Source organism: Mauremys reevesii, linkage group 5 (assembly GCF_016161935.1).
Source record: "Mauremys reevesii isolate NIE-2019 linkage group 5, ASM1616193v1, whole genome shotgun sequence".
In the NCBI taxonomy this organism is placed as follows: domain Eukaryota; kingdom Metazoa; phylum Chordata; order Testudines; family Geoemydidae; genus Mauremys; species Mauremys reevesii.
In genome coordinates, this window is record NC_052627.1 from 53670356 (window position 1) to 53689275 (window position 18920).

The 18920-nt window shown below is 38.3% G+C and overlaps 1 protein-coding gene across 4 annotated transcripts in view; it reads left to right on the forward strand.

Annotated features, from left to right (window-relative positions):
* The window catches only part of GAB1 (GRB2 associated binding protein 1), a 137548-nt gene that overhangs the window by 96941 nt on the left and 21687 nt on the right, over positions 1 to 18920 (forward strand). For 2 of the 4 annotated variants that reach the window (XM_039542279.1, XM_039542278.1), the window contains exons 3-7: positions 681 to 894; positions 4748 to 4828; positions 8565 to 9157; positions 14095 to 14168; positions 14359 to 14662. In XM_039542279.1, the coding sequence (XP_039398213.1) occupies positions 681 to 894; positions 4748 to 4828; positions 8565 to 9157; positions 14095 to 14168; positions 14359 to 14662 (1266 nt within the window). The remainder of the gene's footprint in view (positions 1 to 680; positions 895 to 4747; positions 4829 to 8564; positions 9158 to 14094; positions 14169 to 14358; positions 14663 to 18920) is intronic. The other 2 variants (XM_039542280.1, XM_039542277.1) reach the window with 1 other exon arrangement.

An 18920-nucleotide genomic window follows, 5' to 3' on the forward strand; every position in this document is an offset into this window, starting at 1 on the left:
TTGTAGACAACAGTGAATGTTCCATATCAGCAAAGCCTTTTTGTTTGTTTTGTTCATTTTTTCCTGTTTCTTTTCAGTTTTGCCTAGTTTTCTAGTATCAAATACCAAAGTGACTGGGATCAAGGAAAAATGCATTGAACACAATATAAAATGCGGAATCATGCAGCCATAACAGAATTTTAACTTACGAGCGCTTGATTGTTGTTTTAAAACAACAACAGATTTGTCTGCTTAATTGTTACATGGTACCAGTCAGCATCTTTATTTTGCTTGTGACCAGAAAAGTGAGTGAAAAATCATGTTACAAGACAAAACCTCTAGTTTCAAAGGGACAGTCAGGCGACTGATGACATCTGGAAAAATCTGAAGAATAACGGTACCAAGGCATTTTTGAATGGCCTAGAATGAAGTAGGTCCTCTTCAACGCACCAGATTTGTACATCAAATCAGACACAATGATCTTCCATATACATATTCCATATATTTGTTTAGAAATATTTTTCTAATATCCTACAGACCTGTTTTGAGTGAGTCAGAAATTGTGATGCTGAAATTGGCTTAAATCTGCATACTGTCATCTTAAAATTAATGTTGTTTACCTTCCAGTGACATCATGTAGTTTAAAGAGCACAATAAACTATGAAAAGAGCGATTAACATCTATGTGCTTTTATGTCATAGATGCTGTGAAGCCACTTGGCAGTTCTTTACAAGCATCTGCTGAATTACCATTAGCAGTTAACACTTCACCACCATCTGTACAAGCAGAATCATCCCTACCTCCTCCATATCAACTAATTAACATCCCACCTCTGGAGTCCTCATCTAGCCAAGAAGATCCTCAGGATTACCTATTGCTAATAAATTGTCAAAGCAAGAAGCCTGAACCTACGAGGTAAATGGGTGTTTTCATTTTTTTGCAGTAGTCGTTTCATTTGTATAGACCAAAGATGGTTATTCCTGCAGAGCATTTTGGTATATTACATAATTGTTTGAAGTCATTCAGCAGTCAAATGCACCAGTCTTGATTCTTTACCCCTGGGGTTCTCAAACTGGGGGTTGGGACCCCTTGGCATCGCAAGGTCATTACATGGGGGGGTCGCGAGCCGTCAGCCTCCACCCCAAACCCCACTTGCCTCCAGCATTTATAATGGTGTTAAATATATTAAAAAGTGTGTTTAATGTATTGGAGGGTCGCATTCAGAGGCTTTGGGACGTGAAAGGGGTTGCCAGTAAAAAAGTTTGAGACCCACTGCTTTACCCTATCACTTCTGCTCTTTTCCCTGTGTTTTGTGCTTGAATTTCTTGTTTTAATAATATGAAATGGTAGCATCAGAGCCAGCATTTTTGTTTTGTTGTTGTTGTTTTTCTAAATTATTTAAAATATTTGCTGATAAAATGTACCAGACTAATAGTCCAAGAGACCAAATATTTCTGTATATCTTGGGAATTAGGTGCACCTTGGATAGCAAAGATGGATCCTTCTTCTCACCACTCTCCATTGTGTCTTGCGCCAGCTCTAAGATGGAGAGGTGGCCTTTTTAGTACCTTGTACTTCAACCATGACTACTGTCAAGGAAGCCAAATTACTAACAGTTACAGTGGTGGCTCGGTGATAGGGATAAAAATCAACTCGGACCTGTACTGAGATCACCAACTCATTTAACACAGGCTGCCAAGCAGCCCTCAAATGATAAGTTTTTGGATATTACTGACCTGGATCAAATTCAAACAAGAGATCTTGTGATGAGAGAATTTATCTTGAACCATCCAGTCTCTGCATCCTGAGTTTTCTGAACTGTTAGTGTGTTTTGAATAATGTAGAAAAATTAGTATGATCTAATTATGTCCAATTTAATATTAAATAGATTTACCCACCCTGTTATCTCTCCTAAAGAGTAGGAAAACTAGAATATATCAAAAAACCTGAGTAGCTCTGGTAACTGATATACCCAAGTAACCGCTGCTTCTCATTTGAAATGGAAACGTAATGCTGCCTGTATAGGAGGATGTAATACGTAGTGGTAAATTATTGCTTTGTTTCTCAGAATGGTCCTTGGAAAACATTAGAAACTTCTCAAGCAGAGATGCTTTGCTGTATCAATTTAAAATAATGGTCCTTTGTGTATTTCTAGAGAAGCTTATTCTTTTGATTGCAAAAGGGCATATTTAAAGGCTAAGCAGAGGTCTATGAAAGTGTTTTTCCTGAGTCTTCCACACATTCACTTAGAGCAATACCTTGTCAACGACGTGACTGTCTGCCAGGTTTCCATGTTGCTGTGCCATGCATTCTGGAGCACTGCAGAGTAAGGTAGAATGGTCCTGGGACCAGAGGAGTATTTCTTAGTCTTCTTGTTGCTGACTGCAGCCAACTCCCAAAATATCTCATTTAGGGCAGGCAAATAAGCCTGCTCTTCTGCAGTCCATGGAAGATGAAGGTGGTGGGCAGCCCTCCCACATCCAAAACAGTGCTTGGAGTGGAGGGTGCCCACTGGCTAACTCCTAAAATATTAAAGGGAAGAATGTCCACAGTGTCTTGCAACCTGAGGGGAAGGAATCTGTGTAATATGGAGCAGTGGTAGTTGCTCTATATTGAAGGTTCAAGCTTGTTCTGTATTATAAGTGTTAGACATTCCACTACTAACTTCCTCATTTCCCTCCTCAAAACCCCAATCTTTCTGAAATATGTCACATCTCTTCCGAGAGTAAAGATTTTCTGAACAGTTTGATTTTAAAAAATAGTTTTAAAGGTAATGTTTTGAATATTTAGCTGTAGTTTACTTTCTAAATATGATTCTAATCCCTTTTTGGCTCATTGTATCGCCAGAATGGCTTGGCCTAGAAACTCCAGATTGGTTTCTTGGTGGTGACAAGAAGTCTTCCTCAGCATTTCAAGGGGTCTAGTTATGGTAGGGGCAGGTAAAGAGTTGTGTAAGTGCTACGAAGAGCACTTTTTAGAAATATAAATTGGGCATCTTCTGACTCCAGCTGCTCAACGGAGCCAGAATTGAGAGCATGGTTTGAGGTGGGAGACTGGGAAGAAATGTGGAGGAATAGGAGTCTGGGAGGGACCATAGAGAATGGTAGGGGATTGAAAGATGTGGCCAGTGAATTTCGTTTATTATTAGTTTATTGTGTGATGTTATGTCATATATAATCGTTGTATGGTAAATAGAGTTAAGTGGTAGGATTACAGAAGTATAAGATTGATCAGTAGTTAGAAGGGATAATTTTGTCAGAATGTGAGGGTGGACTGTGTATGAATGGACTGCGTGTCACCATGATTCCCTGATGGGGGAAGGTCTGGATGAGACAGGAGGAGAGAGATATAGCTGGGGGGCAGGATGAAAGTTGGACATGGAGAGGGGAAGATGAAAGAAAAAGGTGCTCAGGGAGCTGTGGTTCCTTATTTTGCGGGTTATGGAATGTGTTGAATATATGGTGTTTTAAGTTGAGTATTTGAAGACCTTGTTATTTGGTGAGGCAGTAGCACCACTAATAGTTCAGGGTGAGGTGAGCTTGCTGTTTAACATTTAACTGTTTGTCCTTATTTTATAAAAGAAGGACATAGTGTTACTGCAAAATAATGTTATATTGGAGTTTTAGCCCCAACTCAGCAAGTTAGTGAAGCAGTTGCCTAACATTAGGCATATATATTTTGCTGAAATGGGGCCATAGCAAATTGGAAATAGACCCCCTTAATAAGGAACTAGAACAGCTGCAGGTTGCCGACCACTGAACTAGAATTTCACAAGACCTTTGCAGCATGTTATGTATTTATACAGATTATAAGTGGTCATATTTACGATGGGGGGGAGGGGAAACTTGTATGAGCGCACAGGAACAATGGTGAGTGAAGAAGGAATAGATGGCATGACTGAAGTGGCTACTTTCTTTTACTGTTAGTTTCTAGACTTCCATGCCGTTTTGAGGTTTGTTTGTTTTTAAAGTAGAATAATTAATCTCTGGATTTTATAATACAGGTTCTAGGTGTTGATAGACTCCACTGATGCATCCTTTTGGCCTTTGGTATTACTTAGCAAAGTTTTTTAATCATATTTTTAAAAAATAAAACATAGTAGTAGTTATAATACTGTAGGCAGATGTTATAATATTAGAAAAAAGTTACAAATTCAAGTAATTTTCATAAATTTTTAGTTTGGGAGTTTGTTTACCTTTTAATTCATCCTTCAACAGTGACCAGTGTTTATCAAAAAATGAGGAGAAAATGTCTTTCTTTAACATGTTCCTTTTTAGAACATCTAGGAATCAGTGCATTCCTGTACATTTGGGGAAGGGGAACTAAGGGCAAATAGAGAATATTTCTAGGTTATTTCTTTTTTGGAATTTTCAGGGTTCTTGGTATTTGCATTTTCAGTGCCAATATACATATATTTTATTTATAGATACTTTAAAAATGTTGTACAATTACTGGAGTTGCGGGCATGTTAGAAATAATAGTAGTTGTATTAATAATCATAATATTTATTCTGTAGTACAGTTCTATGCCTCAATGACTTTGGACCATCCTTAAAGTTCTAATAGTTAGTTAGTAAAAAAAAAATGTAATTACATTTGACTGCAGTGTTAAATAAGATTGAGAGTTCATCTTTGATCGTACAAGAAAAATTGCATCCATAGAGTCTGTTTGAAATCTTTAAATTTCTGGCTGGTTGGCAGAGATACATACAAAAATAACAGCTGTTATCTTGCTCATCTTACTCCATTTTTTCCTGTTTATAAACCAGCCCAGGGTCATCCTTTATCTCTGAAGAAGGGAAAGAATATCTACTACTGGAGGATTTTGAAAGTAAAAAGATTCCACTGCAGTGAGTGTATAATTGTTGTTTTTTAGTCTGTGTGAGAAATCAAGCACAGAGCCATAACCTGCTTGAAAATTTCATATTTGAAACATGTCCTGCATGGTCTGCTGTGAGTTTTAATATAAGAAACAAATATAACCCAACTTCAGTTAATCAAGATAGGGCTATGACAGCACCTATCAAGGCTGAACTCACATTTCTACCATGCATGCTTCTCACACTGCTCTTTTACCATTCCTGAGTGCTGATACACAATAGCTGCTTTGCTCCTATACCTTCTCTGGAGTAGTCTCTCTGTGCTGTTGTATTGATTCTCACAGAGGGAAAACGATTGGTAGAGGATAAGTGACCAAACTACTTACAGTGTATTAGAAAGTGGGGAGTTCAATCCTCAGTCTGCTTCAAAATTGAATATTTTTGTAAAATTATTTGTGTTCCTAATCCTCTGTCAGCAGCTAGTTTTGGGAAGAGGAACCAAGAGCCTGTTAAGGGGACAAAAATGTTTCTCTACCTATTTCAAAACCTTGTCAGGGACATGCATACTCCTCCAACTCCCAACTACATAGCTATATGGAGAGTGGGAGCCAGTTTGAGTATGGTCCTATGTCCTGTCACCACCTCTGTGGACCCAGGTCAGGACTTGAAGGATGTGCAGGACTGTTTTCATGGTACCATGGAAAGAGAGGCTGTCTTACTGTGGAAAAGGAATGGGGTAGATACTATGTTGCCAGTGCTTGGGCCTGGTAATGCAGCGCTGTAAGGATAATGTGTAGTAGAACCATGATGCTAGGAGTTGGTGGGTCAGTGCTATTCTGGTAACAGATGTGGCTAATTTTTTTCCTCTTGGTACACTAAGTCAGTCTTTATTTTAAACAAATAGGAGTGCAGAGATGCTCTAAGTGCATCAGCATATAATACTGATTAACAATCAGAGCCAGAAAAGTTATTCATGACCTGCTATGGAAGTGTATGGAAAAGTTATACTAAATTATAAAATGTAGTTGTTCTGCTTGAATTGATGAAATGCACCCTTCACTAAACATCCTGCTTCTAGGGTCTGTCTGGAAAAATAATAGTGTTAATTCTCTTCTCAGGCTCTGCTCAAAACCCAAGGTCTCCCAGTCTGAGATGCCATTCGTTGTACATTGTGTAGATTTTCATAATTATACCAATTCTTCCATGCCTGTTTTGATCAGCAGTGAAAGTTGTTATTGACGTTTTAATGATCATTTATGCTTCAGAGATTGTCACAGTAAGATGAAAAGGGGCAATTTACTCTTCTCTTGGCACTGTTGTTTCAGCCTGTCTTCAAACTCAGACACACACAGATCAGTTTCGCCAGTTCACATTTTGAAGGTTATAGTCACATCCATAAGGACTAGAGCAGGGGTCGCCAACGCGGTGCCCTTGGGCACCATTACGCCCGCCAGGGCATCCATGTGCGCCTGCCTGCTGGCCACCGGACAAGCAGCCACCGAAATGCCACCGAGAAGTGGCAATGTCAAGAAGCGCTACTGCCGAAATCCCACCGAATTTCGGCGGCAACTCCTCTTGGCGTTGCCACTTCACAGCGGCATTTTGGCGGCTGCTTGTCCAGTGGCCACGGTCCTTGGTGGCTAGTCATCCGGCGCCCACCCCACAGAAAAGGTTGGGGACCACTGGACTAGAGACTCAGTTTTAAAAGAACAGTTTTTGAAAATGCTTAGATTCTAAAGCACAAGTTGCAGCCACTAGGGAAAAGGGAAAGATGGCTATGCTGCTTCAAGTAGTCAAAATCTGATCCCTCTCCTGTTTCCTTCTGTTCAGCTTTCATGAATGCACATGGACAAGAAAGAGTAAGGAAAAGCATTGTTACTTTTAGAAGTAATTAAAGTTTAATATGGTAGCATTACTAGGTAGCATATTATTAAGAGGTATCTACTAGGTTAGCATGAACTGTACTCTACCTGAGTGGCATCCATGCACTGTTATTGCACTACCAATTTTCAATGATGGTTTTAGCTCACTGTTTCCTGCATGTTGTGCATTTATAGAATTAAATAAAATGCAACACAGCCTCATTAGGAGGTCTCTCAAAGGCCTGTGTAAAAGGTTCCTTAGCGCTCAGAATTGGTAAGTAAGATTTTAAAGATATTTGTAATACTTTTTGTGTTCAATATTTTAAAACCCACTTGGGTTTCTGAGCATAGGTAAATAGAGAATATGTAATGGATGACAATGATTGTAATAACTGCATAATCCACAAATGGAAGAGTGAAAATAAAGTGTGCTGTATTGCTTGCCACATGAATTTCTATTCTATTGTCATATCATGCTATGCTGTGTGTTTTTTGCCTTAATTTGTATTTTATTTTTATAACTTTTTTTTAATTAGTTGAAGTTTTTGAAGGTGTGTGTGCACGTGCACTGAGACTAATAATCTTTGATGCTATAGTTTGACTACTGTTTCTACAGGATAGAAAAATAAGACTTTGAGACCTTTTGTTTGTCACTGGTATGGTATATAAAATTTTATCATCTTTATTCAGTCAAAACTCGCATTGCTTTTGCTGGGAGTTCTGGTTGAATAAGCACTAGAGAATCAGGTTGTATATTTGTAAGTGTGTAACTTTTTCTTTTTACTGCTCCTAGTATCCAAGACATTACATGTTGTTTTTATCTTCAGTCAAATATTTACTCCAATAATTTTATAAACTGCCCTGTAATCAGTTACATGACTGGAGTAATAGGGGTAATAGCTGTACATATTACAATGACGTACTCAAATTGTGCCACACAGGCAACAATAAATTCCAGTGGTACTTAAATTAGAAAATAGTGTGGTGTATTTGATACCAATATGTGGGCATTGTGGGTAAATGCTAAGTTTAAGGGTAACTACTCTACGTACCTATTAGTATTTTTGTTCATTTTGACTTTTGTGTTAAACTAACTGTCAGGATTATCAACTGAATTTTTGTGCCACAAACAATGTGATGATGGAATTCTACACAAGAGGGGAGAGCGAGAGCGAGTGCAGCTACGGCTTTTTTTGGTATTGTAGGTAACAGTTCATTGTTAGGTGTTGTCTTCATAAGAGATGTAATTTCCAAAGAAGCCATTTAAAACCCACTGTTTGGATTTAAAAAAAAAAATATCAACAATGCTGTCAAGACCAGAATACAGGTTTGTTCCCCATGTCCTGTATTTTTTTTCTTCAGACTAACTGCTTCAGCTTTTCTGCCTCCATTTTCTGTTATACTCTGTACATTGTCTTCTGTATGCTTAAAAAATAAAAAGTGTATGTCTTTAGGTATCTACTTAAAGCTGTTGCAAGTCTTTATTTTTTTTAATTGTATTTCCTTCATATTTGTTAGAGGAAGCAAGTTACCATAAGCCCAGAATTTTAGTGCTATGTCTGGACTGTTAACATTGCCATTAATGAGCTCTTCATATAGTGTGCAACATGTTTCTTTCAAAATACCCAGCCAAACAAGAAGCCCTCCAAACCAGTCTGAGACCTGATTCAAAGTCACATATTTGTGAAAACCCCAGCTGCCTAGCTGATATGATGAATATATCCACACACGTGTGTGTACATGTATAATTACTTTAGATCTTTATTTTAAATATTTTAGTTTAATTTTTTTTAGAATTAAGAAAATGAATGACTTTTAGTTGCTTACATTTTAAATGTTCTGTTGTTCTTTACAGTTGTAATGTGTTTCTTTATACATCAGCATTTCAATCTTATTTTGTTTAGATTGCATGCTGACTCAGCAAAGTCCGTCTCTTCTGAAACAGACTGCAATGATAATGTACCCTCCCATAAAAATTCTGCTCCATCATTGAGCAAGCATGCAGTGAACGGCTTTTTTCAGCAACAAAGTACCTATGACTCTCCGCCACCTCGAGCAGCATCAGTATCTATAGACTGCAGCCTGTATAACCTGCCTAGGAGTTATTCACAGGATGTTTTACCAAAGGCAACATCTCCATCTGGGACTGATGCAGAAGGAGAGCAGCATGTTTTCAATACTCCCTCTGCTACATCTTCATTAGATACACAAATGAGGCATTTCTCCATTAGTTATGATATTCCCCCAACACCTGGAGGTACTTATCAGATTCCACGAACTTTTCCAGAAGGAACTTCGAAGCTAGAGACTATTCCAGATATTCCTCCACCTCGGCCACCAAAACCACATCACGCTTCAGATCGATCTCCCGTGGAAACCTGTTGCATTACTCGTACTGCCTCAGACACTGACAGTAGTTATTGCATCCCTACAGCAGGATTGCCACCATCACGCAGTAATACCATTTCCACTGTAGATTTGAATATATTTCGTAAAGGTCAGTAGTTGGTGTCTTGACCTTGCTTTTTCACGATTCTTTTGTTTCAATCATTTTGTGCAATAGGCTGAGCTCTTTAAAGGAATGGAGCTAAGGGAATTATGCCTCCAATTTCTACTGAAAATAGGGTAACTAAGTCTCTTGGAATGCTTTGAAAATCTCAGCCAAAATGAAGACCATAAAAAGGCTTTATCAAGCTTTCTAGAGTGCCCCTTTTAAACATCAGTAATTTTAAATTAATTTTTAAGTCTTCTTTAAATGTGTTACATAGAAACTTACTTCTAGTGACCTCATCCAAAATATAGGCATTGTATTTTAAATTTTGATGTTCGAAGTCTCAAGGATTTATTAAGATTGTCTAGCGCAGCCTTCAAATATGCTATTGCCCAAATTATTTGCAGACAACATACTTCATATTTCTGTACATTTTATATTATAATCCTATGTGGTAGCGGTAGTCCTGTGATAAATTGTATTTATCATGGACCTTCATTACTTCACCTGCGTGGTGCACTGTAACAATGTTCCCTCAAATTTTTTACATCTGTGTGCGGAATGAATTTTGTTATGTGCACCAACATGGAGGTGATGTGTGATGGGGGTGGGGCCAAGGGGTTCGGAGTGTGGGAGGGGGCTTAGGGCTGGGGAAAAGAGTTGAGGTGTGGGGAGCGGTGATGGCTCTGGGGTGGGGCTGGGGATGAGGGGGTTGAGGTGCAGGACGGGGCTCAGGGCTGGGGCAGAAGGTTGGGGTTAGGGGGATGAGGGCTCTGGCTGGGGGTGAGGGCTCTGGGGTGGGGCTGGGGATGAGGGTTTCAGGGTGTGGGTGGGGGATCAGGGTTGCGGCAGAGGGTTGGGATGCGGGGGGTGAGGGCTCCGGGGTGGGGCAGGGGATGAGGAGTTTGGGGTGTAGGCTGTCCCGAGGCTGCAGTTGGGAGAGAGGACTCCCCCCAGCCCTCTCTCGCTGTGGCAGCTCTGGGGATGGGGCTGGGGAGAGGCGCCTCTCCCCACCTGCGCAGAACTTGGTAGCCTGCTGCACGGCCGCGCGGTTTAGAGGCAGGTTAGCACTCTAATCCACTTTTGCCAATGCAGTGGCTCACATTCCAAACCTATGAGTAGCTTCTAAACTAAACTGCTAGAGAGAGTTTTCCTTCTTTCCCTCACATATGGAGTTCCCTGCTCCTGTTCAAAGGTGCAGTCGCTCAAGGCCCAGCAGTGGAAATCCTCATGAGTGACAGGTGTAAAGTCAGTGGCTGTTCTAAAATTGTTCTGGAAAAATGACTTGCTTGAGTTCCATGTTTCTTGAGTCTCAGTGATCCAGTATATTTATTTAATTTACATATGTCTTTTCTACTTGTCAAACTCACTTTGGTTTGCAGAAGTCAAGCAATCTTATTTTCTTTTTATGTGTCATCACTAGTAATAAAGATCCTGTAGGCAAGTTATAACTGGAGTTGTACAGATGTAAGTCAGGGCAGAATTTTGATACTGTGTGTTTGCATAAGTATAATTTTAAGTTTATACTTTGTGCTGCAGGGACTTTCTCTCTGGTGGTGATACGTGAGAAGGCCAAAGGGGGGAAAAAAACCCAAACCCTCAGCTTGAGCTAGAGTTGACATTCAGTTTGTAGGACTGATAAGTAAAAAAAAAAAAAATCTCATTACCTCCTCTTTGTATGAGAGCATTATAGACTCTTAGATGAGTGGATAACAAGTCTGTGGCTTTGTAGATCCAAACCAGCCATGGATTCAGCCCAGAAAGCTATCAGAAAGGGGCAGTTGAGGATTCCTCCTGATACCAGGGAATCAATAGATGTCACAAAACTGGCATAGTCAACACTGTGCTGCCCCTCCACCCCACCACAGCCACCTATCTGCAAATGGGGTGGAGCACATAATATCCAACTGGCTGCAGCTTCAAAAACAGAGCAACTCAGAAGCTGTTCTAGGTTACACTGGGGCTGTTCTGGTTTTAGCCATCCCAGATTGGGGGATCAGAAAAGTGGTTTAGAGCCACTCTTCCATCTCCCTTTTCAACTGGTGCTGAGTTTATACTTGACATGGCTGACACTTGAGCACTGTATATCTGTTTCTTCTTTAGACCAATAGTTCCTGCTCTTCAAGATTGTGACAGGGCACTCTATCCACTGCAGGATAACACCTCCTCCTGGCTGTTCTTAGGATTAGTTCTGTGAGGCAGACTCCCCTTCTGGCAGCTGCACTCTGTCTCTCTGTATTGCTCTCTGTCTGCAGCCCCTGTCGCTCCAGGAGCTGCTGTGGCCTCAGCCCTCTGGCCAAATCACAGCAGTTTTCCCTTCCAGGGTGATTTTTCAAAGTATCTTGCCACAAAAAGCATGAGGCAGTCCTCACTGCCCTGACAGTGTCACTCCAGTAATGTCTCAGGCAGTCTTCCTGTTCACTGTCCCATGGTGCCAATCCCTCGGTGGCTGGTAGGGGAACCTGGGCCCACCCTCTACTCCAGGTTCCAGCCCAGGGACCTGACAACACACAGCCAAGATTTGTTCAGTTCCCAACCTTGCAGCTTACTCCCTGGGCTGCTTCCTACTCTGTGTCCCACAGGCTGTCTTGTCCACCATGCTCTCTTCAGGGTAGGCCCTTCTCTGAGGGCCAGACCTCCCCAGGGTTGTACTCTTTCTCTGGGTTCCTTCCTTCCCTTTCTACTAAAGAGGAAGCCACTGCAAACTTCCTCCTGGAAGCCTTTTCTGATGCCAGCTTCCTGTGTTTATGCTAGCCAACCCACTTCTGCTCAGGTGACCTCTCTAATCAGGGCTTTCCACTCAGCCTATATCTCTCTCGTTTGCTGCTTAATTGGCTGTTTGGGCTCACCTGGCCTAATTCATCCCTCTCAGAACCAGAGTCGGGAGTACACTCCATCACAAAGGTATTGAAGGGTAGTCTTTAGGTGCCAACCTTGTTACTACTAACATTTTTCCAGTTGAAGATAGTCTTCAAAAGGAAAAAACTTGTAGATGTGGTAATAAAAGAATTTAGACTCTGGAAACAAAGTAGCAAAGCATAGGGGCTCTTGATTAAGGATATCTCTATTGCAAAATATCATTGAAATCCTAGAAATCTTTCACAAAAGAGAGTCAAATTAATATTGGATTTGTCTTTGATATCTAAAAGTGGAGAATTATTCTTTTTTGTTGTTATCAATTTCATTAAAGGAGTGTATTTTTGATATCAATCAATCATTCGGTATAAGGTTAGTTTCTAATGGCCCCATCTCGCTGCTGTTGAGGTCAATAGAAAGAGTCCCACCGACATCTGTGGGGACTGCTCTAAGCCCTATGTGTCTAGATAAACCCATACCTTTATTTCTGCTGGTACAAAAAATATATTTACCTCCCTATGATTAAGTATATGTAATGCAGTTTGTCTAGAAAAAATGGAAATATAATAATTAAAACATATTTGTATTTCTGGACTTTAAAGTATACTTATTATTTTCCATATGAGACTTAACACATTTTTGGATGTTTCTTAACATCCAGCTGCTTCTGCCTAAGGAAAAATTTGCTACTTACAGTTTTTCTATCATTTTTTCTCTTTCAAGCTAAGATTAATTAAATATCAGAAGCAATATACATTTCTGTTTTTTAATAATAATGGAAAGGTTGGGAGATGGTGGTGTTACATCTCCAATCAAATACAGAGAAATCCATTCCATTAATCTTGTAAATATCTCTGATGCTCTAATGAATGCCCTAGTTTTCTGAGACAACTGAACATAACAATGTAATGTTAATATAAATTATTAAACCAATTAGAGTAATATTAATTATGGGTGAGGGATCTTAAAAAAGAAGTCCTTTGGAGAGAGGAATTAGGTAGGGAACATTTTAAGGCAAAATACAAAAAAGGAATTGATGATATAGTTGTATGGATATTATTTTAATGTTTTATTTGATGGAAAGAATGAATTAGTATTTCAAAATTACAACATTTAAAACCAAACTCCAAAAGGCCATCCCCTTCCCCAAACGTTTCACTTGTAAACTTAGAAAAATTGAAATGGAAATATTGAGACAAAATAAATAGGCAACCCACAACAAGATAGGCAAGAACTAGAATTTCTGTCCCCTGGGAAATATATTTCATTCTGATTTGGAATTAAAAGTTGGAAATGTGAAATTTCACATTTCCAATTGAAATTTTTCAAAAAATTCCATTTTGGAAAAACCGAAATGGATATTTTTGAAAATTTCCAGATTAGCTGGTCAACTGGTTTGCCAGTGCACCAGCAAGCCAGTTGGAGAGCTGGCCTCCCAAGTTGCTGGAGGCCCTGGGATGCTGAGCTGCCAAGGAGACAAGCAGGTGATCTGGCAGAAAACCAGGTAGTTTCCTTTGAAAGTTTTGATGGAATTTACATGTTTCCGTGGAATGTTTCAATTCTGTTGAATCGGCAATTCCCAATAGAAAATATTCTGTTGGAAAACTTCTGACCCACAATTCTATTCTTAAACTTACTTTTCCAAGTAGAACTGCATGTGAAACACCAAGATCTCAAAATCTGTTATGGCAGATATTGATATTTTGTACCATTTGGAAATGGGACCTCTCAGCTTTTCAACAGGATGCATCACTTGTTTCTGGCCCTGGAAAATGTCAGTATCAGATCTTCAAAGTGTGACTTATACAGTAGGTAGAAGCTTTGCTGAGAAGTAGTGGAGTCATCCCAAACGTAGGGTGACAAAACCTTTATACCACTCTGCACCATCATATAGCAGGTGTATCTGTCTCTCTTTCTCCCCCTGTTTGATTATTTGATGACTAGCACTTTAACGATCAGTAACTTGAATTGCACTTGAAAGCAGATAGTAAACAACTACAGACTGTGGAAAACTGGTCTAATGTACGTACATGACAGGTACAGAGATGAGAAAATAAATACCTATTTTCACCCCTTTCATTCTTTAGATATTAGTTCTCAAGACTGCTATGATATTCCACGATCATTTCCAAATGACAGAGCTAGCTCACTGGAAGGCTTTGTAAGTATGATTTGATCTGACTTGAGACTATACTGACAAAACGTTTGCATGTTATATGTTCTGTAGTACAAAACCAGGGTGTAGAGTTACACAATATTTTTAGTAGATGAGATTAAAATATGAATCTGATTTCACAGCTGATAGCATAACTGATTATTTTGTTGTTAAAGGAAATGTATGTTAATTCTAGAAAAACAGAAGCATGTTCACAGTGGGAAGTGTTTCAAGTGAAGAACTGGATGAAAACTATGTCCCAATGAATCCTAACTCTCCACCACGGCAGCATTCCAGCAGCTTTACTGAACCCATCCAAGAAACAAACTATGTACCTATGACACCGGGCACATTTGATTTTTCGTTATTTGGAATGCAAGTCCCTCCACCCGCCCACATGGGTTTCAGGTCCAGTCCAAAGACCCCTCCCAGAAGGCCAGTACCTGTTGCAGAATGTGAACCACCACCAGTGGATCGGAACCTCAAACCTGACAGAAAAGGTGAGAAAAACATGCTGTGGAAGTTGCTCTTACTCTATAATATAATGATTTAGCGCTTCAACTTTACATACCAAAATCAAGATAGTATGAAATGATTGTTTTCCAAGAATTCAGACAAAAAAAGCAGAACTAAGAATCTTAAGAAAGTATTTGGTCATTTAAAATTACCTGAGTAATAAAACTGAATATTTCTGTAGGTTTAAAGATTATAGCTGTAGATGTTTTTATTAATCAAGATGTGGCACACCATTTCCTGTTATAAACTACAAAGTACCAGTAAACAGACTAAGAGTTGTGAGTTAGTTCTTATACGTAATAGGATATAGATGGCCTGCTCACTGTGAAGGGAGACCACATTAACATTTTGATTAAACATATCACTATAAGCATAGTAAGATGTTACTTGGTAAAAGGGCAATAAATCACTGCATGATTCAATGATAAAATGGTTCTTACATTTCCCCTTTAGCGTTGTTTTAGGCATATACTGTTGCTGAAAATATTATTGTTACAGTGTCTCAAAAATTAATCATACCATGGGAGAATGAATTGTATGATACGTGTCATGCTACTTCTAACACATCCTATTAAAAGTACCCCAGTATTATAGAACATTTTTTATTTAAATTTTCTTTTAAATAATGAAAAACATGAATATCTTTGTTAAATATAGAAATCTTAAATAATAAAGAACGTTAGGCCTTACTGCAGTCTGTAAAAGCAAGGAAATTAGACCTTCCCTGCTCATTCTCAGTTCACAGTTGGGACTGCTCATCATCTTGACTTCATTGTTCAGGTAGGACAGAGTCACATAGGAAGCAGATTAGGTTGTTGGCCAGGAAGTTGCAATACAGCCCTTGGGATCCATATAGAGCTCAGAGGCCACTAAATCACACTAGCCCATGGTTCTCAAGCTGCATTTGCCTCACGTGAAGAGATGGATGCCAAGATGTGGCCCTAAATGTCAAGTAATGCCTGTGAAGTGGACTGAGTTAGGATTTTTTCTGAATTTCCCTGCTTTTGCTAGATCTTAAATATCTTAACATTTAAAAACATTTCTGTTTTGGTTTTAAGAGCTACTTAATTTGTGGGAGACACTGTAGTGAGTTTAAGGAAGCTACAGCAACTTCAGTGACAAAAGTGCATGAGCAAAAACAACCATCCAACCAAAAAAACAGAATTTAAAAGAAGTCTGACAAATGGGCCCAGACACTTATCTTACTTAAAGGTAAATCCCCTGTAGCATTCCGTTAAGATGTTAATTTCCATGCAGCATTATGGTGCACTGGATTTACTTTCCTTTAAAGGAAGTTATATTCTCGAGACTAAAATAGTCTCTCCTTAAAAACAAATAAGTCTTTCTCTTATAGTGTGTTGATGTGAGACATTTGATTAGAGCGATCTAAGCGGCTTATGATTTTCAATCTCACTGTCATGTTTCATCAACATACGGGCCTTGTAGATAAATGGTTATGTCATTTTTTGGCATTCTCAATAGAGTTTTTCTTTTTTCCAGACTTTGACATTTATAATTTTCTTTTCTTTGGATGAAAATATTAACAGACATTAGCTTATACATAAGATCAAATATCAGCAATGTTGGTTTCTAAAAATATATAGTTTGAAAATTAGTTTTTTAAATATCTGAAACCAATAATATTTATCAGCTTGAAAAATGGCTGAACTGATGTACATGTATTACTTTGGGGGGAAATGTAATCTGTGCTTAAAAACTCACATGCCCCCAAAATTTTAGTAATTTAATTTTTCAACTGGTAACACTGATGCTGTCAGGACGATGAAGTAGAAGATCTCTGCATAAAACGGGAAGTAACAAGTCCTGTAGCTGACTAGCAGTGTTCAGAATACAAAACATAGCCTTCCTCAGAATCTTGACTTCCTGCTCACATCCAATTGTTTTAATGTTACCAGACAATAGTTATGTTTAACTGTTAAGAAATATTTGACAGTAACACCATGAAAAAAATTGATATTGGAAAATATTTTTAAAATAAATACAAAACTGTTTAAAAATATTTTTCCTTGACTCGTTAGTTTGCATTCTTTTACCAACATACCTTGTATTGACCTTCACAAAAGGCCAATCTCTGTACTAAAAAGATTGCCACTTTATTGTTGACAATACAGTGCAACCACGTAGATCTCTGAGAAAGAGACGTTGCTTTTTTGTATCTCTTCTTGAAACAGCAGCATTCTAAAAAGTGATATCATCAGCCGAATCCAAGAAAGGACTTAAACACGTTAAGAATCTGAGAAGTCCTGTTAACTTCAATGGATGGAGAAAAGAGATCATCAGGTTTACTGATATACTAACAAATGTACTGTTATACAACACAGCTCATATTAATTGGCTCTGCCCATTTTCTACTGGCAGTGATGGCCTTTATAAAACAGCTTGAAAACAAATTAGTTTTATTTTTCTAAAGAACTTGAATTTTCATTTAAAAATTATATAATAGTCAAATACTGCCAACTATTTGTAAAGTAAAACTATATCCAGCAGAAGACTAAAATTTACGACAATAATTTTTTAGGAGGTAAGGGAAATGGGAGAAAAGGGACTATGCTTTAAAAACAAACAAACAAACAAAAAACCTGATTTTGTTAACCAAGGCTGATAATATGTCTGATTTTACCACTGTGAAATTTTACCTTATTTATTAACCCATAAAATAAATTAAATCTTATAAACTATTTCTCTCCATTCTTAAATTTGAACTTATTTAAACATTCTAGTCAGGATAAAAAGTCCACGTATTAAGTCGTCATATCCATTTATTGTGAACGGTTATAACAAATAGTGAAAACCGGAGTATTTATTTTGTAATGTTTAAATGTCAACAGATGAAGTGCCCATGCTCTAGAATATTTTTGAGTAATTTCAAATGCCATTAACATGGCACAAAACTACTATAAATTTCCGTGGTCCTTTATGTAACTGAAACATGCATATATTACATAGATTTGGCATGATGCTTTTTCAACCTTCAAGTTATTGTAGTAATTTCTCCTAAGACACTGTTTCTACACTTGTAGTTTAAAAGTATTTTGACAATATTCTGTTATAAGTTACTCCAAGTACCTCGAGGTTAATGGACAGACCAGGCATTTCAAGAAAGCCCAGCCAGAATTAGGAAAAAGGAAAAAAAAAATATGAGGAATGTGGTACATAAAATGTTTGTTGAGTTTTCATTTTAAGTATAGAGGAATTTCAGTGTGTAACCTGTGCTTGTTTTAAGAATTTTTGTTGGAATGTACTACTATTTCTCTAAAAGAATGTATCATGGCAGAGATCCACAGTGTTGGGTTATAAGACCTCCAGAAATTTCAGGACCACACCTCCTATCTAAGGAAGCAGCTGTGAGCCTTAACTGTGTATGGATAGCTACAGTTATTTCTATAGAGAGAAACTTTCATAGCATCCAATCATCAACTCCTTTCTCTCTGGTACTGATGGCAAAGTTTCTTATTTAATGAGAAACATTGTTGCCTTATGTGTGATTTTGTCCCTGTAGTGATATATTTAGCATGGACCTCTGCATCCATGTAGAGTCAATTGACTTTAGCAGGACCTCACATGAGCACAGGGAACCATGCTAGTAGTTACCATTGCGGGATCAGACCTAAGGTGGTTTCATCTTCCCATTTTAAACTCCTGTTTCGAATGGGTTTTTAATAACTGATAAGAATGTACTATGCTGAGACTTGACATACCTAGTCCTGGCCAAGATTTGTGGTGCTGGATCAGGAGTGTTAAATTTGGGGAAGATTAATTTTTTAAAGGAGTTTCCTAATTTAAAGTGATTCTGATTGTTTGGTATTGGGAGGGGTAAGTAAAGCTTGAGTCTCAATACATATGTACCCCTCCTGTTCTTTGGTCCACATGGCAATTGTTTTAGTTTGACCTCAGTTTTTACATAGATGTGCAAATGAAACAACAATATTTTAAGCAGTAACTAGTGTTTACTCCACTCAATAAATTTTTACAATGCTAAAAATAATTTGTGGGTAGTTCACAAATATTTCCCCTCATGTTCTATGTTTTAAAATAACATTAAGGCCATGACACACTAATAAGGTAATGGAAATTCACAGGTAAGAACAGAATGCCCTGTACTTTTTAGTATTGTTGGGTTCCTCTGTCTACAGATTCCTTTGATGTTTTTTTTTGAGAACTGGAAGGCTTTACACGATAGTAATGGGAGAAATTCTGGACTCACTGGAGTCAAAGTTCTGC